This window comes from Vespula vulgaris, chromosome 2 (genome assembly GCF_905475345.1).
Source record: "Vespula vulgaris chromosome 2, iyVesVulg1.1, whole genome shotgun sequence".
NCBI classification, from domain to species: Eukaryota; Metazoa; Arthropoda; class Insecta; order Hymenoptera; family Vespidae; genus Vespula; species Vespula vulgaris.
The window spans coordinates 15,704,134-15,731,159 of NC_066587.1; the positions used below are offsets into that span (position 1 = coordinate 15,704,134).

The 27,026-nt window shown below is 32.3% G+C and overlaps 4 protein-coding genes across 8 annotated transcripts in view; 2 read left to right on the forward strand and 2 right to left on the reverse strand.

Annotated features, from left to right (window-relative positions):
• The window catches only part of LOC127061376 (uncharacterized), a 35,947-nt gene extending 18,042 nt beyond the window's left edge, over positions 1–17,905 (reverse strand). The window contains exons 1-5 of one of the 2 annotated variants that reach the window (XM_050988172.1): positions 17,782–17,905; positions 16,796–16,900; positions 15,727–15,842; positions 14,413–15,314; positions 13,891–14,314 (exon numbers count right to left, since the gene is read on the reverse strand). In XM_050988172.1, the coding sequence (XP_050844129.1) occupies positions 13,891–13,993 (103 nt within the window). In that variant the 5' untranslated portion in view covers positions 13,994–14,314; positions 14,413–15,314; positions 15,727–15,842; positions 16,796–16,900; positions 17,782–17,905. Of the gene's footprint in view, positions 1–6,422; positions 8,283–13,890; positions 14,315–14,412; positions 15,315–15,726; positions 15,843–16,795; positions 16,901–17,781 lie in introns of those variants that run through there. The other variant, XM_050988171.1, reaches the window with a different exon arrangement.
• The window catches only part of LOC127061350 (dedicator of cytokinesis protein 7), an 83,756-nt gene extending 65,841 nt beyond the window's left edge, over positions 1–17,915 (forward strand). For all 4 annotated transcript variants that reach the window (XM_050988056.1, XM_050988059.1, XM_050988060.1 and 1 more), the window contains exon 21: positions 17,776–17,915. The gene's annotated coding sequence lies outside the window, so the exon portion shown is untranslated. The remainder of the gene's footprint in view (positions 1–17,775) is intronic.
• Positions 17,916–19,712: 1,797 nt separating this feature from the next.
• LOC127061377 (E3 ubiquitin-protein ligase CHIP) lies at positions 19,713–22,844 on the forward strand. The gene is made up of 6 exons (XM_050988173.1): positions 19,713–19,885; positions 20,079–20,246; positions 20,330–20,501; positions 20,558–20,756; positions 21,320–21,657; positions 21,748–22,844. The coding sequence occupies exons 3-6, from the start codon at positions 20,385–20,387 to the stop codon at positions 21,988–21,990; spliced, it is 897 nt and encodes a 298-aa protein (XP_050844130.1). The 5' UTR covers positions 19,713–19,885; positions 20,079–20,246; positions 20,330–20,384; the 3' UTR covers positions 21,991–22,844.
• On the reverse strand, positions 21,603–26,893 carry LOC127061359 (GPI inositol-deacylase). The gene is made up of 10 exons (XM_050988128.1): positions 25,797–26,893; positions 25,567–25,720; positions 25,379–25,489; positions 25,148–25,251; positions 24,624–25,067; positions 24,300–24,553; positions 23,771–24,205; positions 23,314–23,703; positions 22,850–23,233; positions 21,603–22,773 (listed from the first exon to the last, which is right to left on the reverse strand). The coding sequence occupies exons 1-10, from the start codon at positions 25,950–25,952 to the stop codon at positions 22,500–22,502; spliced, it is 2,706 nt and encodes a 901-aa protein (XP_050844085.1). The 5' UTR covers positions 25,953–26,893; the 3' UTR covers positions 21,603–22,499.
• Positions 26,894–27,026: the final 133 nt, after the last annotated feature.

The window sequence follows — 27,026 nt, forward strand, 5'->3', positions numbered from 1 at the left end:
CGATTTGTCTCAGTCAATATTATTTTAATGAAAATATTTTTGAAAGGTTCGTACCGATTCTCCTTTATCGTCGATGAAACTACAAAATTGTAGTGAATCGATAAATATAAATATATAAACTATAAACATTTGGTCAAAGTCATCGGTTCAAAATTAAAATTCGCTTTTTTTTTTTTTTTTATTACTTCTCTCTGTACATACGCGTACATATATAAAGATACATATATAAACGAACTTTTTGAACGATCCAAAACTTTGAATATCTAGATACTTAAAAGAATTATACAAAAAATTATACAACAAATTATGTAACATATTATAAACCAAGAAAGTTACGGAATAAAAGTCAAGAAAATAGTATTACAGATTGATTTACCTTCGATCAATATTAAGACGGAATAGCTGCAAAGTTCCTCGAAGATAACTCCTAAGCGGATAGATTTACAAAGAGAAAGACAGAGAGACAGAGAGAGAAAGAGAGGAAGAGAAAGAGAAAGAGGAGATAGGAGAAAGCGACAGAGAGCGAGCGAGAGCGAGAGAGAGAGAGAGAGTGAGAGTGAGAGATCGGGGAAACTCGTTGAAGGCAAATGGTCGGATTAACGTCAGCCATCGTTCATGCCAGTTTCCCGAAACGCGGTGCGCGGTAAACGTGACAACGATCTGAAGAGGCCTTAAAGGTCGACCCAACAAACACGAGATCGACAGTCGAAAGTGGTCCTTCAACGAGACGGACCTCTCCGCGCTTCCTCGTTTTCTCTATTGTTTCTGCGAACGACATCAAGCACGCGTCCGCGAATAATAAATTCGTCCTGTCGAGTTTCATTCCTCTCTTCCTTCGTCCTCTTTCTCTCTCTCTCTCTCTCTCTCTGGCTCTCTTTATCTCTGTCTATCTCTATACCTCTTCCTCTCTCTCTCTCTCTCTCTCTCTATATATATATATATATATATATATATATATATGTATATGTCAACAATACGAGACGATAAGAGTCGGTCAGCAATGAACAGAGAAAGGAACGCACAAAACAAAGAGAGGAACAAAAAATTCCAAAAGAGAATATTTTTATTATCTCCGATTATTATTGATCATCGCCAACAATGCGTATTATATCGGGACACGTTTTCCTTGATTTTCCTCTTTTATTTCTATTTTTTTTTTTTTTTACCACGTCAAGTTTATCGACTATGAGATAGAAATTCTTCTGACGGTCATTAGACGGATAAAGTTCTCACGTTCGAATATTTCAATAATAATATAAGCTTCTATATCGAGGTTTAAAACTTTTTTACGATATTGATTGTACGATATCGAGAAATGAAAATGTCTGTAATCGGTGCTACACATAAAAGTAATTAATGTTAGCATAAACAATCATTCCATTCGATATTTCTCATAAAATTTGAACGATACTTCCAGGGAAATAATTAACTGCGTTTATACGAATCACTCTCGATTATAAATTATATTCTTAAATAGATATATTTTTAATGTGCAACGAAATATATATTTCTTTATACGTGAATTATATCGTTCTATGTACATTACGTATGTACCATGAAAAATATCAGAAATTCTTTCTGATACGGATACTTTCGTCGAATTTACGTATCAAAATGTTTAACCATATTTCCTGACCATCTTTCTCTCTCTCTCTCTCTCTATATATGTTAATATTTCGGTTATAGAGATAGGAGAGTAAAGTTTCGTTGTGGTATCTAGCACAGCATGGACCAACATAAACAAACACGAACGTGAGTCCCTCTTGTAGCGTGTTTTCTTGTCATTTCGCAAAAGTTCACTAGACGACAGCTAATTTACATAACACGGACGTGCAATAATCCGCATAACTTATAGAAGTTTACATTGAGAAGGTAACGCGTCCCACGTGGCACGAATGCGAACTATCGAATTCGACTGATTTTACAGACTTGCGTTTAAACACTTACCATAATACTGAGGTTAATCAATATGGGGGGAACGAAGAAAAGTAGGAGGGAGTGAATTATCTCGAGCACGAATTGTACGACAATGGCTACTCAAAACGTTCTTAGATATAATACGTCGATATATACGTACGTATATGTAAACATAAACATAGATAACAATGAAAGAAAGAGAGAGAGAGAGAGGGGGAGAGAGAAAGAAAGAAAGAAGAATTAATGAGTAAATTACTTTATAGAAAAATATAATTACGTGATCCATTAATAGAAACAAAGGTATCGACGCAAATAACGAATGTAATTATGTAAGAGGGTAAAAAGTAATTATGGTGCGCGGGCAATTGATCTCATGAACGATAAATGAACGAGTCAAACGAAATCTTGAATGACAATAAAAACATATATATATATATACACACACACACACAACTTCCATGCGTGCCTTCTGTCTCTCTTCTCTTTCTCTTTCTTTCCCCTTCTCTTGTTTCCTCTATTCTCAGCATATAACTCAACATTAATTTCAGTATCGGTCTGTACGCAGCTATTATGAGTCCTATTGTTAGTCCTAACTATTGTCACAGAGCTACTCGCGTGCAACCGCGATGTTACTACCTCAGTACATTGTACATTTGATTGTAGCGTAATATAAGCTTGTATGGAATTAATAGTAGAGAAAGAGATAGACAAATTTGATATATACAGATACATACGTGTATCTTAAATTATATAACAAGACCTAATTTCGAGAAATTGTTGAAAGCTAATAAAATGAAAAATATTTAAAAGGAATAGAAAAAAATATATATATATATTCATGTTAACACTGTTGATCAAATTTTTATTTAATTTTATTACAAAGGAAAAATAAAGAAGAATCAACGACCTCAACGATTCATATTCGAAAGAACGTCAAGAAGAAAAAAATCAAAGCACAGCAAAGCAATGAAAAGAATCATAGAAATAGCCGAAGGCGATTCGATATAGGAGAAGACGTTATCCATCTTATTGCCGTAGCGTATCTGAGCATTTCCCTTATTCTTACGTGTTTACGTATGAAAATGATGCACTCGAGGAAATAGAAGCCAGGAAATATCGCGAAACGCGCGGCGAAATGGGCTACGAAAGGGAGTGAAATGGAGGTGATGGGGGTTTGGTGACAGGTAGGGAAATGGGCGCGCGCACGTTGAGACAGATCGCATCTTGGCTAGGATTACCCTTTCTCTCTCTCTCTCTTTCTCTTTCTCTCTCCTCCTCTTCCATCATCTCTCTCTCCCCCACTCCTCCCGGTCTTTCTCTCTCTCTCTCTCTCTCCCTCTCTCTATCTGTCTGTCGGCCTGTCTGTCTTCTCAGAGCCACATTTCGAAGCTGGGCTCCAGATCATCATACATATGTGTGCATACATTCGTTATCACGGTATTGTCGCGCATCGCTATAATCCACGCATAGTCACGAACGCTTTGCATGCGAAGTCTACCTACGGATGGATAATAGATTGCACGCGGCATGTGATATTTTCTCTTACTATAGTTCTATCTTCCAGTCTATCTTCTTCAGATAAACTTAGCTCTTGGATCGTAGGTCTCGATCAGATCCTGTTCATACGAGATGAAATACGTGTAACGCTCGGTGAGTTGGTGAAAAACAGAAACAAAAAAGAAAGAGAAAAAAGTATTATCTATTATATCATGCTTGCGAAACGTTTCAACCGGTGGAACCTACATACATACATGCATATGTTCACGGATGGCTATTCGCTGTACCGTATCTCCTTCGAATGATCGCGGACGAGAATTCGAACATAAACAGTAGCGAGTCAAAGCTTGTTTCCCGGATGGAACAGATATAATATTTGTATATGCGAACGTTGATATTTAAGTTCTATTGAAATAGTACTCGAAACTCTTGTTCCCGTAGATATATTTACCTACTCGGAGGATATAGCCGCTACAATAAATGGGATATTGCAGGCACCGTAATCTTCGGATAACCTTAATAATATCAATATTTACGTATGGAACGTGAAAATCGTTTATACAAATTGAAATTATTATTAATAATCGTGTATTATACAAACCTTTTACTAACATCCCATTCGTTCACGTATATAGAACAACGAGACTATTTTAAAGCTGTAATTCGTTAATTAACATAATACGGAGGTTTGAATAAGCTCGTCAATTATTTTATATTGGATTTATGTTAATCGATTTGTGTTAATCAATTTATTTTATTTCAACTGGAGAATTATGACGTGCGGTCGACGTCGGTCGAATGTTGGATTTACTCGTGCGCAATATGACTGCTTCGTTAATGGAATTCATTTTATTCTTATCTACGAAAGATAAAATTTACATTCATTTCCTTTTTGTTTTATTATTCTTTAATACGACACTTGTCTATATATCCTTCGCGTTTTTATTTCAATGATTAATATATCGATCTGCAAGTCCGACGCATACGTTCGTTCTTCCATATAACGTCTATCTTGGATATTCGCATAGAGTTTCGCGTGCTATAGAGGCTGCACGCAAGTGAAGTCACTTGAACTTCAATCCGTGCAATGCGAGGCTAGATTTTTCTCGTTAAAAGTATCAACGTAGTGCGAGATGGAAATTTGTACATTTTTTAGAATCTCACGCTCCAAAAAACGCAACGAATATACGCACTGGAAAGAAGTCTTTCAATGAGAAATCGTTGAAAACTATTTCAAATCGATTTAACAATAGCAAAAAAAAAAGAAGTTCTCTAGCGAAACTCTAACTCTAACAAAAGTTTATAAAATTCTTCATAGAAACAATCAAGATAAAATCTATGAAATAAGAAGAAACAGGGTTGTCAAGCAAAAAAAAAAAGGAATAATCGAAAAGTCACGCAAACGGCTCGATCAATTGCAATTGAAACATAAACAAAGTGTAGTAGAATCGAGCGCAAAGGGTCGATCGCCGTGTAACCGTTGCTTTTTCGTACACGCTCCGCTATCAAGGATAATATCAATCCGATAAGGGATAAATTCGCGGGTAGAATCACAAAGGGAGCGCTACGGAAATCGTGGAGCAGATCACTGATACGAAATTAATGGTCCTCATCCATGAATATTCTACGCGTACTTGTACGTGTAGAGCGAGAGCGAGAGTGAGAGAGTGAGAGAGTGAGAGAGAGAGAGTGAGAGAGAGAGAGAGAGAGAGAGAGAAAGAGATTGCAGAGAACGTATATGGAGAATTCGGAGGCGTTGCATAGGGCTTATGTGTGTGGATGATATTCTAATGGGCGGTAGTCCGAGCAGGCCTCTCTCGCGCATTTAGTCGAATGGGGTAAAACTGCGGTTATTTGCGGTGCACTTCAATCGAATTGGCTGCCGTTTGCATAATCGCCTCCCGGTTTCGCGTACACGACGGCGGCATTCGTCAGCGTTCATGCAACTTTTCTCACGATCACTGCCCGCAGATTTTTCCATTTCTATCTCTTTTCTTTCTCTCTCTCTTTCTCTCTCTTCGTTTCTCTTTTTCTTCAACAGTCGATAAAAAGAACGTTTTCCCACACTTTTTCTCTTTTAAACGTCAGAGAGACAACTATTTAACAGTCTATCGCCTTCGTCGGTTTCCATTCTTTTCTTCCTTACAATAGTGTATTGTCTACAATTTATGAATATTCGTTCGATTCTCAGAATTGAAGGCGCTCTACAAAAATCTATGTTGATTACACGGTTTCGACTTTTTCATTTCTATCAATTCAATAAATTCGTTCAACAATTTGTAAAGTTGCGTTTTGCAATGTACCTACGCGTTAAAAAATTATTTCAACTACCGTTCTACTTGAAATTTACGATTGGTTATGATTTTCTGGATTTATTAGTACTTTGAAGAGAATGGATGAACCAATTAATAAATTAACATGATATAATTATTTTTTTTACGCTCTCTATTTTCCTCACGAACTCCCTCCGATACTGCCTTTTTTAATTAGAGGGAATGTGTTACAATATATTATTAACTTCCGAGCGTGTGCTTTTGAAATTGATCGAATCGTTATGTTCGCATGAATGACGTAATAAAGATATAGAATTTTAATTGTATAAGATAAGTTCGAATAATTTTGTTATATTTCACATTGTTACAGTTACAGATGTAAATAAATATTTAACACGATTATTCCATCGATTTCGCATCGTAAAGCTCGGAAAACATTAATTCTGGAAAAGTAAGAAAAAGTTTGGGTTACGTCTGAGTAGGATGTAATGGAGTGTGGCAAAGACGAATGTAAATGGTCTTTGAAGATAAAAAGAGTCAAAGAGAAGAGAAAACGAAGGAGAAAAGGGGAAAAAAGAAAGAAATGAAAGAAGAAGAGGAGGAGAAGTAAAAGGAGGAGGAGAAGAAGAGGAAGAAGTAGAAGAAGAAGATGGAAAAGAAGGATGAGAAGACGAAGGTAAAAGAAAGAGTGGGAGGGAACTTGGGATCGCCTCGACGAGATTAAAGTCGTCTCACCTGTCGTCGGTGAGGAGTAGAGTAGCACCGCCAGTAGTACCAGCTGCATTTTAGTCAGACACTTTCCGCACCTGGAGCACGATTCACCTACCGAAGTGGCGGCCCACTTGCGCACCTGCACCCTCGAGTGGTTCATCGTTCACTTGACATTTGTCCGGAGAAAAATCTACGGCGCTTTCGCGCGGACCGATTGTCTTTCAAAGAGAAAAAAAAAAAAGAAGAAGAAGAAGAAGCTGACCTCGGAGCACCGTTTCTCTTCTTTCGTAATTTATAATCCAAGTAGTAATTGAACTTATTGGATTCTTTATTAAGGTTTTCCCTCTTCTGTAATTTTACCTAGGACGATGAAACTCCTAGGATTTGCAATTTTAACTTTTCTATTACGGCCACTTTTCTCTCTCTTTGCTTTTTTTATTTTTACTTTCTTCCCTGAAAGAGGAGATCTTTATGACATCCCGACGTAATTTCTAATCTTCCTTGTTAATTGAAACTACTTAATTTTCCATCACAGCTGTCCCTCCTACAAAAACTCTTATACACGCTCGTGTATTTTTACCCCCTACAACGATTGCAAAATTCCTTTTCTTTTTCTCCTTTTTCTTCTTTCTCTTTTTACTGCGAAAATCTTCGTTTTCTCGTTGTAATGGTTGCTAAAATTGAAACTGGACTTTTCTTTGTCGCTTGTTCTCGATCGTTCTCTTTTTCCCTCTCTTTCCCTTGTTTCTTTCGGTAATCCTCTCTTTTGCTCTCTTTGTCCTTAAGACGCTAATTAGCACAAATTAATTATTCCTGCCATCGGAAACGCTAACGCTACTTATCAAACTTTTCTCGGTTTCTCTTTCGAAATGTATTCACTACTGTTAAACCATGATACGAATGTTTCCCAGTAGATTTGCGGTTTGAAGTACGTTTGCGAATACTTATGGAGTTTCCTTCGTTGATTCTCTCTACAGAGCTCGCCGTTTCTGTCCAAGTATCGTTCTACTTATTCGTTCGTCTGATCCAATTATTGGATACTCGTCTTCCCAACTTACTCTTACATTCTTTTCATTTTGTTGTCCACTCGAATCATCATACGCTCTATAATTCAAATTCCTCCTTTCACAGAAAACTTCTTTTTTTTTTAATTATTCGCACGCGATAATCAAACATGCACTAATCACTCGAGCATATCTTCTTCCGTAATCTGCAATCTTCACTTCGTATCGATGAGCCAAACGAGAAATAGCGAAACGAAATTCCAACAACATTTTTGAATGCTAGAAAGAGAAAGAAACAGAGAGAGAAACGTGGGTATTTCAACGAAATTTTCCCACGTGCCACTTCCTCACTTAACCACGTGGCTATAATATTCATTCACGATGTTAGTCACTTTTAATGATATTACATCGACTTCACCTCTCACTTATTTTTCTCCTTCGATATTTTTCGTTTTATCACGTCTTCGTCATATTCTCTTCGGTCTCTCACTTGTAAGAATCAAGAAACACCCGATCCATCGTTTGAATCTTCTTTCTGTCGTAAACATTCACATCACAAGTAACACATTATCATCTCCAAAGAGTCTCCAAAGAAGTTATCTTTGTATAAAATGAATTATTATAATATTCGTAAAGAGAAAAATTATAATATTCGAAAGATCGTTGAAAATTTGATGAAATCTTCACGTATGATTAATTTCCGTAAGAGAAATATGGAATCATCGATTGACACATAGCAAGTGAAAAATTTTGACACATAGCAAGGAACCTTTTCCATCGGCAGTTCGTAGTTAACAGAAAGCCTTGGCGGGAGCTCTACGACGAATAAGGTACTACTCCCACACGCGCATGCTCTTCCATTCTTTGGATCATCGTCCACCACCAACTTCTCTTGCTTTCTCCCTCTCTGTCCCACCCCTCTCTCTCTCTCTTTATTCCCCTCTCCCTTTTCCTATGATCCTTGTGAAGAGTACTTTCGCTCTCGCTCCGTTCTACACAGCTCACGTCTCTCGATCTGTTTTCTTTTCGTTCGCTTCTATTCGTCTCGATATTACCCCTACCACCAACATCGTACGGAGAACTGCACGTGGACGTAATGCAACTGAGGGTTGGAACGATCCATAAATCAATTAATTCGTTTAATAAACCGAAGTATCGTCACTCTGTGACTAGCAATTTTTCGTAAGATTCCCTCTCATATTTCAACTTACACTCATTTTCTCTTATATTCTCTCTATTGCTACCTACCTCCTCCTCTTTTCTCTCTCTCTCTCTCTCTCTCTCTCTCTTGAATTTTTCCATTTGAATTTTTTCGTTTACATACGGAGAAATTGATCTTTTTATTTTGTTTGCGATTCTCTCTTTGTTTTGATTGAATCTTTTTAAAAAATAGTATAGGAAGAAAAATATCATGTTTCTCTCTATATCGTGTATGGGGTCGAAATGAAAACAGAAAATGTAATGAAAAGTTTAACGATTTATTTCAAAATCATTTATTATTGTTTATAAAATTTCTACGATGGCAGAAAGTTTAATATGAAAAAAATTATAATGTAGAAATAGAGATGCATTTCACAAATGAAATGTTCGGAAAGAAAGGCTTATACGATAACGAGATTAAATAGGGCGAACGGAAAATGTGGTTACTATCAGGAAAGGTTGAAGCTTATTAATGGATCAAGTCCTTAATCGGAATCGAATCGGTCTATGCGTTGAAAATTACCGTTACGAACGATCACGAAATAACGGATAATGGAATATTCTTTTACGTGTAAATGAACGTTTGGAGCATTCAAGTAAATTACATTGAATAGATTATTTCTTGAGAAATTTTTGTAATGCATGAAAAGAGAGAGAGAGAGAGAGAGAAAGAGAAAAAATAACTTTCGCAGAAATGCTTCTAACAGTAGGTATCGTATATTGCCTGTAGAACGAACGACGAAATGTAATTCTCGAGTACAATGGTAACGGTGGAAGCACGTTCGTTAATATTTGCAGGTATAGAGGTGGGATGATAATTCATACAGTGAATACAATTGGTGTATTATGTTTCAATATGTGAGCTGACCGATATTGCGATCGAACGTGACCACGTAAAAATGGGGTTACATTTATTTGTCTCGTGTTAGTGTAAAGATGAGAGCTAATTCAATTATAACGGGGGCCTATTCATCGTTCGTTTACGTTTACTACCAGGGTCTAATTTTCCCAAAACGAGTTTTCGCGTAGTTTAATTCGATTGTGGACGTAGAACCAAACATCGATTAAACTAATCGACCCCAATAAGCTTAAACTCGTAAAACCACTTCCCCGTGCATATTCAAGATTAAATGAAATCGAGTAGAAAATTTAGTAGTAGGTAGACCGTATTCGTTTGCAGGAGTATATTATTTTTTAGATTTTATTAGCTTAACAAGATATATGCAGGATAAGTTTTTTGAATAGAGACACCTAAATATCTCTGAAGCAACGTACTATCAAAAAGAAAGTTTAAAACAAAAGTTGTATATTCATATATGATTTTACTCTTTCTCGTTACTTTAAATTTGCGATCGAGTTTATCATATTTACTTTCGAGATGATAATCGTTAAATAGATTCGATTTTTCTTCAAAATGTGTGCTTATTTAACTTTAAAATTTTTCATTCGACTGACCCTTCGAAAGTGAACTTACCACATCATTTTTCGAAATACCCTGTTAAAATCGTTATTATCGTAATGTCTCAAGGTAAGTGTTATCGCGTTGAGAAGGTCTTAAGGTCCGTTAAGAGCTCATTTGTCTTTGGAACTCATCTTTCCGGTTCTCTTCTCTCGTATCTAGCGAAAACTCATTTATACCGAAACGACCCTTGTCTACCACAAAATGGTCCTTGAAAACATCTTCAAATTCGAGAATTGATTTGCCATCCCTTCTCAATCCTTATACCCACGCTTTCTATTTCCTCATTTTATCTATTATCGAAAAGTCGATCTTCGTTAGATCCCTTTATGATCCAGTTTAATCTGAAAATCCTGTTAATGTATCACGCAGAAGAAATCAATCTGCGTTATCTTCGCACGAATTATTTTTTCTGACCGAACTGACTGATCTTGACGTTAATAAAAAAAAATGATAAAGTTAACTCGACGTTGTTTTTTCTTTTTCTTTTTTTGCTTTCTCTTCATTCGGCTAAATTCGTAAAACGTATTGATCGCCATTCGCTAATAAAAGAGAAAAAGAGATAAGATTAAAGGATTTCAACTTTGTATTCCTCCATATTTCTCTTTGATTCTTCGCCATTAACAGAACAGACTTGATTTCCTTTAACGAAATCACGCACATTTTTCTTCATTAGGATGATTACGAGTAAATAGGATCAAACAAGTACCTACCGCTATATTTATATCGTTCTACAAACCGTTTAGGTGTGGCTCGAAGGGAGGGAGTATGTATTATCATCCAGACTTGATTTCCTGGCGTGTCGACAGAAAATTAAAGCTAATCATTCGCTTATAGTAGATTGCCAAGATAAATGGATTGATGTAGGTGGAACGGTATTGTCAAATTATTAAAAAATAATGCACCGATCTTTTATGTGAAACAGAAACAAACGTTGAATATAATAAACAAATGTAATAAACATGTCGAAATTATTTTCTTTTTTGGGATCATTCCTTTGATCTGTAAATTATATTGAATTATTACGATATAAAAATGGAAATATTGTGAAACATGTTGAAATTAGAATGACGTCTAATGAGCCACACAAAATGATCGGGAAAATCAGCTCTGTTATTTTCGCACGAATAGTTATCCATCGAGACGTGAATCAGGTATAATAGGCAGTAATGGAACGATAAGCTTCATGAGGATACATAAAATATTTTATCTAAAAGTGTGTGATCACATTGAAAGTTCAGCGTCGAACATAAGCAATTTATTTATGTCGTTATAACGTCTTGAACTTTTCGATATTACTTTTCGATTATTCCCTTCCGAATTTAAACCTGTTCTATTTTGCAGGATCGATTTTATTTCGACATTATTGCAAGATCTATTTCTTGGATCTATATATTTAAAAATCATCATTTCCTCGATCTGCGTTTATCACGTATAAATCTATGTTCCAGTAAATAAGTAAACGGCCGCGCATTTAATTTTTAACTTTATTTATGATTAAATAAACAATCACGATTCTATAATAATCGAAAATTAATGGGAATATCTAGTCAATTTTGAACAGAAGAAGATGATGAAACAACGAATATACGGGAAAGTAATTACTGATGCAAAAAGGTGTCGACATTAAAGACTTTATCCTATATATTCAGACACTACTGACCTATATAAATTCTGAGAAAACTATTGGCACAATGACCTACGTAATTTCTTGAAAAATACCTGGTATCAATGGCAAGGTAGGTGATAAAAAACTGTCTCGCTTGCTTTCCACGCAGACATTCTACACAAGCATATAAATACCTAGAATCAAGCTTGGCGACAACCCAACAAGCGTTCATAAAAACTTTATATGTATCTGTCTCTCGACGCATGATTTTCTCACGTATATATCATCTACACATGCATACATAAATTCTTGGAAAAGTCCAAGCTTCGTAGGTTATGTATTTTCTTATTTCCGAAAAGAAATAAAACTGCGTTGAGACATAAAATATGTACAATATTTTTCCTGTCGGCTCGTCGTACTTTTTCATCTCAAATTATTATTAACATTTATAGCAGAACTTTAACAATGTTCTGTATTAGTGTTAGTATATACAAAGTACGTAAGAAATATGATTAAAATTATTTTATATTCAAACTAACGTTCCCAATAATTTATCTATAATTTGCTAATAAATAAATAATCACGTGGATTTGTTTAAACGTTACAAAACTATTAAGGCACATTAAATATAAGATAAATGTGATAGAAAATTTCTTTAACTATTAAGGCTATTCATCACCTCTTTTAATGGTTTATAATTAAACCAGCTTTATAATGATTTACACCAACAATGAGAACAGGAGTAATTCTTGATCGATTTTTATAAAGAAGGTTTCATTTTAAAGTACTATCTTTTTACATTGAAGTATTACTTTTCCAAACGCGAAAGCTTCAAAATTAATACTTTCGATAATTTTCCGATTATTTAAACGATCTTTAATGTACGCGTAACTTAATAAATTAATATTCAAACAACAGCACATTCGTTTAACATTACAAAGATCGTAACGCGAGAAAAGCTTAGAATAATTTTAATTTAAATTAAAATATGACTAAGAGCCATTCTCGAAGGGTTCTGTTGAACCTTCGAAAATAATTCAATAGTCCAATAGTTGCCCTCTTGAGTCACAGTTCGTGAAGACCTCTTCGACATATAACTTCTTCTTTTCTTCGTGCCCTAACTACTACATTGAAGCATTCCTTACATGCGACGCACAAAAAAGAATTAAAAATAAAAGCCTATTATACATTTTATGAACTATCCTAATCTGTGGACGATCAATGGATCGAAAGAATTCACCAATACTATGCAAAACGATATAAATAATAATATATTAGTATAGTAGTATATGTATTTATTCAGAAATTATATCGCGTAACGACGTACAATACACCACCTAGCACGAACATATAGATGCAAGGTACATCGAGCGCAATCATTAACGCTATGACAGCCGCCAATAAGGCAGAACTTAAAACTAAATCCATACTAAAAGTTTCTCACCCATACGAGTAACACCTGGGTACACGTATTGATGAGAACGCAGAAAGCATAGGAGGGAGAAACGGGAATTAATTTATTAGAAGCTGAAAATCCTGATCTAAAAAATGATTAACTTATTCTAAGGTCTACGGACCTTATAACTCTACAAGTCTCTTTGTTTTCGTTAGCAGTGATTTTACTCTACTTCTTTCTTTCAAAAGCAATAACTCTATTGAGACTTTTCATTTATGAATAAAATTTAATATTTAATTAATTTTTCATATAACAATAATCAAAATATCTCGGACGATTCCTTCCAACAAGTGGCTATTCTAATTAAAGAACAAGATCATGATCTACCACTACTTTTTTAATACATCTGTATCGATATATCGAAGTAAATCGCGATTCAATAGACTAAATACGAAACAATGCATATGACATAGACCACATCACATACTTTTCTAACGAAATCGAATAAATGAATGCCCGATTTCAATAGTAACATCACGAATATATAAGAACGCAAAAGTATTTATTATTTGCACTATTAATAAATCGAACCGATCAAACAAGAAGACCCTATCCTGAGCTAATAAAAATAAGCATGCACGATAGATACAAACAATGAAAACACATAAACAAATAAAAATGTACCACTCGTCAGTAAATCCAAAAAAGGAATTACTCACGATCATGCTTCTCAATAATTTATTCAAGAAATTACAATCAATAACTCGTGCCGATTCGGACTTTTCGTCCTCGGCACTGAAGGGACTTTCAATTTATTTACTCACTACTAAAGAAGTTCTGCGATGGCTCCAAAACACTCGTCCGCGATTTAGGTCGAAATTGTGGGTGAATGATTCGTAATTGGTTGAAAATGAGGTAGGTCGACATCGAAGTTGGCCGAAATCCTCTTCAGTGATGCACTGATTCTAATTCGCGGTAGTTATTTATTAACGGACGATCACTGACTTTATTTCGCGAAACTCTATTGTCTTTTATAAATACAGTCTGTGCGACTGTTAAAAAAGCAAAATACTTCGCAAACAAACACTGACTCTAACGACTGCATTGCACGCAGTCCATGCAAGAACATTTATTGTTTAAATCGCGAAACGCGAACGAACAAACACTGCTTTTACTTCGCGATATTTTTATTTCAGCAACACAAACACTCGATTACTTCATTGCTCCGCGTGCGATTGCAATAAAGTTCTGAAACAGAAAAATAGAAACGAATTAATTTGGATCACAGTTATAACAAGAAATTATATAAATTATTCAAGAAATATGTGATAGAGAAATATATTTACTTTCAGTCTTCGTTGATACTTGCAGAAAGACATCCTGTTAGAATTTCGACGTTCACTCGTCGGAGTACAAAGAAAGACTGATCCAGTCATTGTCATAGTCAATCAAAAGTTTGGCTTTGTTGATATCGCACATTAAAATTTTGAAGTATCGGAATTTTAAATTGAAGTTATTTTAAGTTTCTCGCGATCTTTGCGATGTTGAACGAATGTACTATTGTTTAAATATTTGTTTTTTGTATTCTGCGTACATTAAAGACTGTTTAAAAAATTATAAAATTATCGAACGTTAAAAATGTACCAAAGTATGCAGCTATTTGCTCGATAGTGTTTGCTTTGTATCTTAAAATACAAACTCATACAATATCGATTGCCCAGGTCTCATCACTTGGAGATATACAAAGATCCAATTGTTAATAAAAATGTAATAAATTCTGTCATAATATGTAATAATTCTAAAATGAAATAATAGCTGCACGAGTAAATTCGATGAAGAATAACCTAAAAAATATACGAATTCCTATAGCATCATATAAAATAATAAAATGTCTATAATATTGAAATAATCGCGATAAAGTTAAAATAAAAATGTTCCGTAATAAAATACGTAATTACAATGAAATTGATCAGTGCTTTCTGAATAACAATCTCTTCTCTGACCTTCAGAGAGTTCGACGCTCGACTGTTTTTGTTTTGATCTCAGTCGTAGAATTCCTTGGAAATATATATATACAACAGAGTAATGCGATCTCCATACTGTATATACCTATATGTTTTTATTACGTTTTACTTTCTATTACGCCTTTGTTATTAAAATGAGATAGACTTATCTATACGTATCAAAGAGACGTATAAAACTGGTGTATTCGATACTCTGTATTCTAACTCGTGAAATTCTTGGAAATCTGAAAAATATAAGATCATATTACTATATAGGATAAGTTAACTGTACGTATACATGAATAAGGAATATCCGTAGATATGTGTGTGTATGTGTGCATATATATAATCGTATATGAAAATCAAATTTAATACAAAATATCGATCGATGACAACTATTAATGCAAAATGATTGATTAAAACTGTTAAAAAGCGAGAAAAATATCGATATTATGAAAATAAAGAAGCAAAATTGAAGAAAAAGTACGACAGAATAGCTCCTCGGGCGATCTACGAGAGGCCAATTTTATTTTCGCGAATATCTTTTAAACGACATAATATCCCGATGTGCAAACGCGGCTTTTCATAACTCGCGTGATTAGCTATCGATTGATATATTGGAAAGGGGTGTATGTTAGAAAAAAATATTCTAATTACCTGTAATTGTCGGAGCGACGAAACACCGTGTACACTTATCACTGCGTTCAAGATGGTAATGAAACCACTAGCAAGGAAGGGGAATGGACCCGTAATTCGATTACGTCACACAGGTACTACGTGAGCCAAATCAAATATTATTTTTTTCAATTAAAAATAATAAAAAATATAATACAAATGCGTAAATAATACGATATGAATGACAAATGTAATTAATTCGAATTTTAAACATAGACAATAATTTTCTAATGAAACAATTATATTTTCTAAAGATATAGAAACGTTAAATAGATACGCACTTGTATCACAAGTACCTAGATTATCCCTATGCTTTATATATTACGCGCGAAATAGTGAGCAATTGTTAAATCGAAATAATTTAATGATTTACGTATTTCATATATATATATATATATATATATATATATATATATATATATATTTGAAAAAATAATACTTCTTCGAATTGTTATTTACATATATCGAATAATTACATCATTTATGATCGAAGTAATGTATGAGTCGATAATAATTGTACATAATCGAGAATGTTCGACTATCGAAAAGAAAGGAACGAAGAAGAAACGATAAATATGTAAATAGGTATATAGAGAAATAATACATTGAAATGTATATAGGTGACGAGAATTAAAAAGCGACCACGAAAATTACGCATTATTTTTGGACAGACTAATCTATATAATTCCAAGAACTGGACTGGCTTACTAACCTATATTATTTCTTAGAAAGTACCGAACAAAAGCAGACGAAAAAAACTCGAATATTTTTGCACACAGACAGTGCATACATGCAAATAAACGTCGAGCTCGGCGCAATGCATCGACACATTCGTAATAATCGACTCTCTACATATATATATATATATATATATGTGTGTGTGTGTGTGTGTGTGTAGAGTATATGTAGAGTATATATATATATGTATATTATTCACGCGTAAATAATTCAAAAAGATCGAACTTTCGATCGCATCATACAGATTCGCAGGTTATGTTTTTTTATCTTTTACAATTATTCAGGAAATATATAAAGAAAGAAATTTACTTACTGGTAGTAATCGTTGATCCTTCAAAAGACGAACTCTTAACTTTGGATCACTAAGAACGATTCTATTCGATGCTCTGTTGTTATATCTCGTGAAATTCTTAAAAATCTGAAAAGTGTGAGATCTCGTATTAAAAAGATAAAATTAAAAGTGTGTGTTGTGTGTGGTACGTACGTGAATATATATGAAAATTGAATATAATACAAAATATCGATCGAACTTTGACTTTTGTCGAGTTAGTCTCCTTTTATACTCCGACGAGTGAGCCTCGCAGCTCTCTCTTTCCGGACGCAAAAATTTACAAATTAATACTTTCGATAATTTTACAATTATTTAAACAGTTTTTAATATACGCGGAATATAAAAAACTAATATTTAAACAATAGTATATTCGTTTAACATTACAAAGATCGTAACGCGAGAAAAACTTAAAATAATTTTAATTGAAAATTCCAACACTTACAAATTTTAATCTCGGTATTATTGACCTCGTATAATATAAACATATACAACTTCTATTAACTTTGACTTTTGTCGAGTTAGTCTCCTTTTATACTCCGACGAGTGAGCCTCGCAGCTCTCTCTTTCCGGACGCAAAAATTTACAAATTAATACTTTCGATAATTTTACAATTATTTAAACAGTTTTTAATATACGCGGAATATAAAAAACTAATATTTAAACAATAGTATATTCGTTTAACATTACAAAGATCGTAACGCGAGAAAAACTTAAAATAATTTTAATTGAAAATTCCAATACTTACAAATTTTAATCTCGGTATTATTGACCTCGTATAATATAAACATATACAACTTCTATTAACTTTAACTTTTGTCAAGTTAGTCTTCTTTCGTACTCCGACGAGGGAACATAGAAATTCTCACAGGACGCTCGCCATACAAGTAATAAGCAAGAGTTACAGCAAGTATATTTCTATATCAGATATTTCTTTAATATTTTATACCACTTATTTTTTGTAGACTTACATTTTGGACTGGTGATCTTTGGCTACGTGTGAAATCAACATAGTCGGACCTTCGATCGACTTTGACAGATCACTCTTCCTTTGTACACCGACGAGTGAACGTCGAAATTCTAACAGGAAGCCTTTCTGCAAGCATCAACGAAGACTGAAAGTAAATATATTTCTCGATCACATATTTCTTGAATAATTTATATAATTTCTTGTTATAACTGTGATCCAAATTAATTCGTTTCTATTTTTCTGTTTCAGAATTTTATTGCAATCGCACGCGGAGCAATGAAGTAATCGAGTGTTGTGTCGCTAAAATAAAAATATCGCGAAGTAAAAGCAGTGTTTGTTCGTTCGCGTTTCGCGATTTAAACGATAAATGTTCTTGCATGGACTGCGTGCAATGCAGTCGTTAGAGTCAGTGTTTGTTTGCGAAGTATTTTGCTTTTTTAACAGTCGTACAGACTGTATTTATAAAAGACAATAGAGTTTCGCGAAATAAAGTCAGTGATCGTCCGTTAATAAATAACTACCGCGAATTAGAATCAGTGCATCACTGAAGAGGATTTCGACCAACTTCGATGTCGACCTACCTCATTTTCAACCAACTACGAATCATCCGCCCACAATTTCGACCTACATCGCGGACGAGTGTTTTGGAGCCATCGCAGAACTTCTTAAGTAGTGAGTGAATTTTTAAGTTCCTCCGATCACTCAATTATGTCGAGGACGAAAGGTCCGAATCGGCACGAGTGATCGGTTGTAATTAATCAGTAAAAAAACATTTTGAGTGACCACGAGTAAATTTCTTCGGAGATTTACTCATGAATGGTTTCTTATTTTTTGATTTATTTATTAGATCAGGATAGAGTTTTCTTGTTACTTATTATTATTTGAAATGTTAAGTATTTTCTCTCGCCAAAATAATATTAATCTTAATCTAATGAGCAAGAAGATATTCGCGATGAATAATCTTTAAATTACAAGCGAAATTATATAATTTCTTTTCTAATAATTAGAATAATCGCTTGTAAGGAGTGTTCAATGATTTTTCATTACATTTTTAAATAAAGATTAATCAATTTTATTGATAAAAGAAAAATTTCAATAGTCATTGATAAAAGAAAAAGAGACTTGTAGAATCACACCCGTAGATTCTAAAATAAATTAATCAATTTTTAGCTTAGGATTTTCAGCAATTAATATACTAATTCTCGTTTCTGTCTCTATACTTTCTCGATTTTTCGTTTCAGGATGGCTTTAGAGTTGCGTTAGATTTATCAGTTTTTCTTTTTTTTCACTTTAGAGGACGGTTTTAATCTTTCGATATTAACGATAGTTAACGATAATTATCGAAGTAATGATTAGGGTACGAAGCAAAGAAGAAGCTATATGGCTCAAGAGGACAACTATTAAGCTATTGAGTTATTTTCGAAAGTTCACCAGAACTCTTCGAGTATGGCTCTTAATCATATTTTAATTTTACCATGTTGTCACTCAAAATGCTCTTATATAATAATAATATATATTTAAAAAACTAAAACGTAGAAGTAACATTCGTACTACCACACACGTACGCGAGTAGAATTATCACATATTTTATGCATTTTTATTATTGAAATCGAGTAATAAATTTTTCGCAAGTTTTGCATTAAAGTAAAAAATTTTTCACTTTTTTCTTTAACGTTTCAAAATGTATTTGTTGAAACGTCACGTATTATTAATACATACTGAATATAAAATAATTTTCATTTTTGATAAGAGAAAATTTCAAATTGACAGAGAATTATTTTTAATTAGTAAAATAAATAACAATAGAACTGGGAAATTGTACGATCTTGACAATATTTCATCGCTGGACGTCGACGAGGTAACATCATAGCTTTCTTAGTCTGTACTATAATTGATTTATTTAATTAATTCTTTCGATTATTTAACATTTATTTAAATAATGTATAGTACATACGTCCAACTATAGTATATAGATTGCTAATGAACAGTAATTTCATAAGAATAATTTAATAATCAAAATCTAACCAATGTAAACAACACAAATACGTGATGATTCGTGATACTTCGACAAGTGATATAAACTCGGTCAGCTTGGATATTGAAAAGTTAGTATTACAAATTTGAACTTATTCATTTAAATAATTAATTATTTCAATCCACGTACATGTATATAAGCTTTAAAGTGTAATTACACTTATTCGTCACATCGTATAAATAAATATATTGTACTGACTGAGTAGTTGCGTCATCTAGATGTTTGTCTACCGAACTAAAATTTGTAACACTTTTTATATACAGCTAAAGGATCCTGGGGATAGACGTACATACGTATTTAACAAATAGTCTAATATCTATTATCGATATTTATAAGATCGTTTTAAAAAATCATATACATAGAGTGAGATAAGCGAGAAATGATACTTCTTTTGCAAATTAAATACACATAAAAGTGAAAAGTAAAGAAACGTATGTAGATTTGAGGTTAAAATATTGTGGTACATTTTTTTCTTTTATAGTATTTATTTGTATTTTTGCGTACGCATTTATAGAATTTTAATACATTCTCGGCGTTGTGTCCATTGTGACACATAACAAATTATCACCATGAGCAAAATGTATTCCACTGCAAATTTATCAGACAAGGAATTAAAGGAGCAAGGCAATCGTCTTTTCAGTCTTCATAAATATGAAGATGCTGCAAACTGTTATACAAAAGCAATTGTGAGTGATACCTCAAATATGTGCAGATCAGTTACGATTGCATTTTATTTCTTCAGATAAAGAATCCAACTCAAGCATTATACTTCACAAATCGAGCTTTGTGCCATCTAAAATTGAAGCGCTGGGAATCATCATGTCAGGATTGTAGAAGAGCTTTGGATATAGATCCTTGTTCTGTAAAGGGACACTTTTTCTTGGGTTTAGCTCTACTTGAATCGGAACTTTATGATGAAGCTGTCAAACATTTACAAAGAGGTATGTTTTTATCTAATAATGGTAACTGGTATTTATTAAATTTACAAAATATAATAGAGCTTGGAAAAGGTTAATATATTTTCAGCTTAAATATTTGCTTATTTCAATTTATTCCATATGCTAGAATAATAATAATTTTAATAGAATATAATATGGTGACAGTTATTAAACTATTTTTGAAGCACAGTGAAAAATTTATAATACCTTAGTTTTTAATAATATCTAAATATTTAATTAAAAATCTTCATCGAACGATAGAATCTTCAAAATCTTATATTATTTACCATATTTTCTTATATTATTATAACTAATATTATTCCGGATCTGACACGGTTGCATGGAGCATTGTGACTACGCATAATTCATCTGTAAATGGTAGGAATATGTCCATTGAATTTTGAGGTAAAATACAATAAGTTGCATTGTTGCTTGGTTCCTATTATTTGGCTATCTTGCACAACTCTTCTAGACACTAGATGCTACTGTCATCAAATTAATTATTATTAGAATGATACTAATATTATTTTGAAAATGATTAACTATGCTAAATGACAATGGCATAGCGGTGGACTTGGCCAAGGAACAGAAATTAAATTATGGGGACGACATTACCAGTGTCTTGAGGCAAGCACGCAAACGCCGTTTTCAGTTGAGGGAAGAACAGAGGATTGCACAAGACATTGAACTTCAGACATATTTAAATCAATTATTAGCTGAGGATGCAGAACGCAAATTAACTGCTTTAAATGATCAAGAAGTCATAAAAGATGGAGACAATAAATCTGGAACAGATGCATCAGGTAGTGATTTGGCTAGGAGAAAAGAAGAAATAGAAGAAAAACGAGATATTTGTACAGCTCATCTTAATGATTTATTTGCTAAAGTAGATGACAGAAGAAGGGTCAGTTTATATTATTGTTCATTATTATAATTCATATGCTATTTCTTCATGTAAATCTAGTCTAATTAATACCAATATTAATCTTAATAGAAAAGAGAAGTACCAGATTACTTATGTGGGAAAATTAGTTTTGAAATACTTCAAGAACCTGTCATAACACCTAGTGGAATTACTTATGAACGAAAAGATATTGAAGAACACTTACAAAGGGTGGGACATTTTGATCCAGTTACACGTGTTCGATTAACACAAGACCAATTGATTCCAAATTTAGCTATGAAAGAAGTGGTGGATACTTTTCTTCAAGAAAATGAATGGGCATTGTATTATTAATGTATTAATACAATATATTGCTATACTTCTTACATTTGGTTCGTATAAAACACTAAAATATATTGTCAGTATATGATTTATTATTACTTTTGGGAATAAGCATTATTCTTTGTATACGTGCATATTGCGTCATTTCTATCAGATGGAAAAATAGACATCCAATACTTTAAAATAATTTGATTCTAAGTTAAACTGACTTTTTACTACATTATTTGTAAATTGTATACATATACTTTGATGGAAAGTCAATGAAAAATACTTATAAAACTTCTTTGACAGTTTATATATAAATAGGATTATTTATTGTGTATAGGTATGCTCAATTTAAAAATATCTGTATATTAGAATCAACATGTTACTACTTTATGCACTCATAGATTACATAAGTTTGATTATCGAATATGTATATCTAATTTTTTTCACGAATAACAAGTAAAATCATTTATTTTATGATGCAGTTCAAATTTCTTTATTTCCTTCATAAATATTTCATCTACTCATTTCATGTATTATGAGTTTAATCTCTTAGTAATGATACAATGAAGAGAGAGAATAGCTATAACTAATGCCACAAAAGGTGGTATAAACCATTGATAAAAGGATGGACGAACAGTCGCTGCTGTGGAAAGCATAATCCAACTTAAAAAACGTAATATATTGCTTAATATCCATGATTCTGAAGATTTGGAAGACATTTGTACAAGTTCAAGAGTGCTGCATACAGCTAGAGTTTCCCAACTAACAAGCAGTATAGGGTCTTCTGTTAATAATCGTGTACTATAACTATAAAAATATTTCATTTTTAATTTTAATATTGTAACAATCAAGTGATTAAAATATTAATAGAGAGTTAACTGACCTGAAATTTTTTGCCCATACAAGAACAGATGGCATAGCAGAAATAGTAACGAAACTCCATAAAATAAAAAGAATCATATAATCCACTATTTTTTGCTGAGTATTTTCATTGGTGTTTGTAATATCTGTTCTTGTTCTATTCCTAAAAACTCTACCAAAGGTAAAATGTTGTAAACAAGACATTAATAATTCTTCTAAATAATCTTCATACATTCTCGTTAATTTTAAAAAGTGCAAAAATACTGAGATAATCATAGACAATGCTCCACATGTTGCTGGAACTAAAGATATGACAAGAATTGTTGTGAAGAATGGTAACTGATTCAATCCACCAAGTAACCAGTCAGCCCATGTTACTGAAAATGCTATTGCACGTGCTAGAAACCTGTAATTGAATGTAAGAATGTACTACAAAAACTAGTAAAATATAATAATTTTATAATAAATAAATAAATATAATCTTACCTTACAGCTATACCATGTGCCAATGAACCAAGGAAAATAACAGAACAACATGTACCAATAGCAAATAGACAAATGATGCTCAAAGCCACACAACTTTCAAAAACAAGACCAAAATAGATACATAAAGCCATTGTAACAATTAATGATGGAGTCATGTTTTTATCGCTATCTATTCGCAACGATATTATTATTAAGAGTAAACTTATGATAATTGTATAAAGAACAGACCAGCGATCTCGCACTAAACAAGAAATCTGATCTATTATGCCACCTTCTTTGATGTTAAATTTGTATGCGCATTTCGGTTCTAAAGTCATCCTTAAGATTGCAGAACTATTGGTATTATAGTTGTAATGTGTCTGTACTTTCATAGTTTTGGGTCCATTATCTCTGTAAAACAAATAAGTGATATGCAGATAATTCTGGATTAAAACTTCTAGAAAGAAAATACACTTACATTTCACTTAAAAATATAGTTTGACTAGTGCCAGAATTCCATGATTCTAATAATTCAATACTAGTGTGAACTGGTCCTTTAATATTCTTGCATTCAATATTTTTAAGCTCTACATCTATTACATTTATTTTATCTAGAGTTACGTAATATCTTGTTTGTCCAGGTGCAAAATTTATCAAACCAGATAAATCAGAATTAAAAAGGTTTGCAATAACCCAATTCCTACTTTTAATAGGCAAAATTCTTTTTTCATGAGAATATCCATCAATAGTAACTATAACATTGTTTTCTAAATCTTCTGAAGTCATTCTAATAACAATATGTGTCACATGTGGATATTTAATTTCTTGTGTATCTAAGTCAACAACACGTCTGAGTTTGTGTAAATGATCTGGAGCCATCCTTGTCCTATTTGTAAGATTCCAGCCCCAATCACTAAAAGCAAATAAATATTTAAAAAATAAATGGTTGAATGCTTTAATGTTAATATATACTTATATCTTAATTATTATATAATTATTGTACCAACCACACTCTCGAATAGCCTTGCAAATTTGATGCAGAACAAGCGAAGAGCCAATCTTTTGTTTCTAAGTTTATTGTCTCAATTGTCAAGTGATCACGTGGATCTGTGAGTCTAATCATTAAATATGTAGAACCTTTTCTAGAACTGTTAACTTTACTCTCCCATGTGTATTGCCTTTGTATATTTTCTATCCATTCGCCATTTTTATCAAAATTAAATTTTTCTTTAAAATGATATAATCTTTTTCCTGAACTTCGCTACAAAGATAATAAATCACTATATCTCCCTTTCATAAATATTAAACATATCAATACAAATGTTCCTTACATGTAAAAAATGATAAGATAAGGCTTCCAATTTACGAGCAGGGTCATTATAAATTCGAGCTGGTTTTTGTGTATAATCAACACTATCAAATAAAAATCTCACTATAGAAAGCACCAATTGCTTGCACCATAGAATACAAAGATGATCGGTAGATTTCCAAACATCTGGTATACTTGTAGTAAGAATATTTATATCCGCTATAGGATCTATGGCTTGATTTGCTGGTACAACAATGTCTCTTGGCCCTCCAGCAATTGATACCACTGTTATCCCAGCATCTTTAATTTGGTTTGCTTTTTTCTCTAGATTATAATAATAAGTGGCAAAAGTATTATCAAACACTAGCGATGGCATAGAAGGGGTTGCTAAGTTGATAATAATACTGACAGTACTCGGATTTGCATTTGGAACTAATAAAATAGCTCCTTTGGCTATGATTCCTCCCTGAAAATAAAGATAATTACTCTTTAGATAATTATTTTTTTAATTTTCATCTTTTATTGAAAATATGTATTTATAATTACCATAGAATGACCAATAAGTACAACATTATTCATGTTTCCTTTATACAGACTTAAAATTTTGTTTATACAATGAGAAACATATATAGTTTCTTCCATCAATACACCTTTTATTTAAAAAATAAAATATACGTCATTACTATTCATATTGTAAATGCATGCATTTTTTATACTAAATATTTTACAAAATAAATAACATCAATTATATCTTCTGATATAACACATTATACATACCTCCATATAAAGCAGAATAATCTTTACCCAATGATACGGTAAAGAAGTCAAAGTGAAAAGGCGTTCGATCTTTCTGACTTTTTCTCAAACTAACAGATGCAATAGACCTTACTACATATGCAAATAAAAATATATATAAACAGGAAAATAATAAATGATAATCATTGCTAAAAAAAATTACAAGTTACCTTGTTCATGAGATCCTGCATTTCCAGGGATAAAAAGAACAGGTATTCCTGTGAAATACATTCTTCTTAATTTTTCTGTAAGAAAACCTTCACCATATGCGTACAATCCAAATCGTGGATATTTGTTCTCTATATTATCATCCAAAGCAATCCTCTATATTAGAATAAATAAACAAAAAAAAGCACATTAATTCTTTATAAAATAGTGTATTCTAATCTAATATACATACCACATATTGCGGATATTCAAACATATAAGTCATTTCACAAGTATTTTCTTCAAAATCAGTAATGTATCGCACACCCCCCAGAATATATAATAATAATAGAAATAAAAATAATGTGACTAATGAACAGTAGAATAAAACAGACTTTAGAAAAATCATTTTTTATTATATATTTATATGTGTGTGTGTATATATATATATATAATACTATCTATTTTTGAAATGAATTTCAATCAAATTTTAAAATAGTATCATACATTTCACCGATTTACGTTAACCTTTTCGTACTATTTTACACATGTCAAAGATTTCGACGTTTATTAATTATTAGTTCTGACTTTTTCAACATTTTTCACAAAATTTAAATAATTTAACAACGATGTATTTTAAAATATCAAGAACATATTCTTAACTATATTTTAAGATTATTGGCACGTTAGTCATTTATATGAAGATTGATGCAGAGTAGTGAAGACGATCATAAATATAACGGACTGATCATGACCGTTTCTAAAACTCATTTTAATTTATTTGAAATTCAACTGTCAACATAAATTAATTCATTAAAAAAAAAAATACTTGTTTATCTTTTATACATTTTTTACTGCATAACTCAATTACACTACACATCTTTTAGTTCGAACGTATACAATATAAAATAAACGTGAGAATATCGCGAACTTTCTTATATTATAGTACTTTTACGCTTTCAATATCACTATTCTTCAAAGTTGGATTACAAAAGACTAGTTTCAAATTAAATATAAGATGATTGGTACGTTAGTCATTTATATGAAGATTGGTATAAACCAATGCAGGCAAGGGTAAATGAAACGGACTGATCGTGACAATTTCTAAAACTCATTTTAATTTACTTAAAATTCAAGTGTTAATATTAATCAATTAATTTATTTGAACACTTATGTATCTTTTATATATTTTTTATTGCATAATTCAACTACGAGTCGTGTATCTTCTCATTCGAACGTATGCGATGTGAAATAACCGTGAGAATGTCACGAACTTATAGCATAGCAAAGTGCTTTCACTGCTTTAATATCACTGTTCTTCAGAGTTAGAATACAAAAGATCAATTATTAGAAAATGTCATATTCAATATAAATTGCTAATAGTTTAATGATTTAATAGTACTAACTGATTAAAATTAAACTATCATATATATATATGTATGTATGATGTATGTATGTATGTATGTATGCATGTATGCATGTA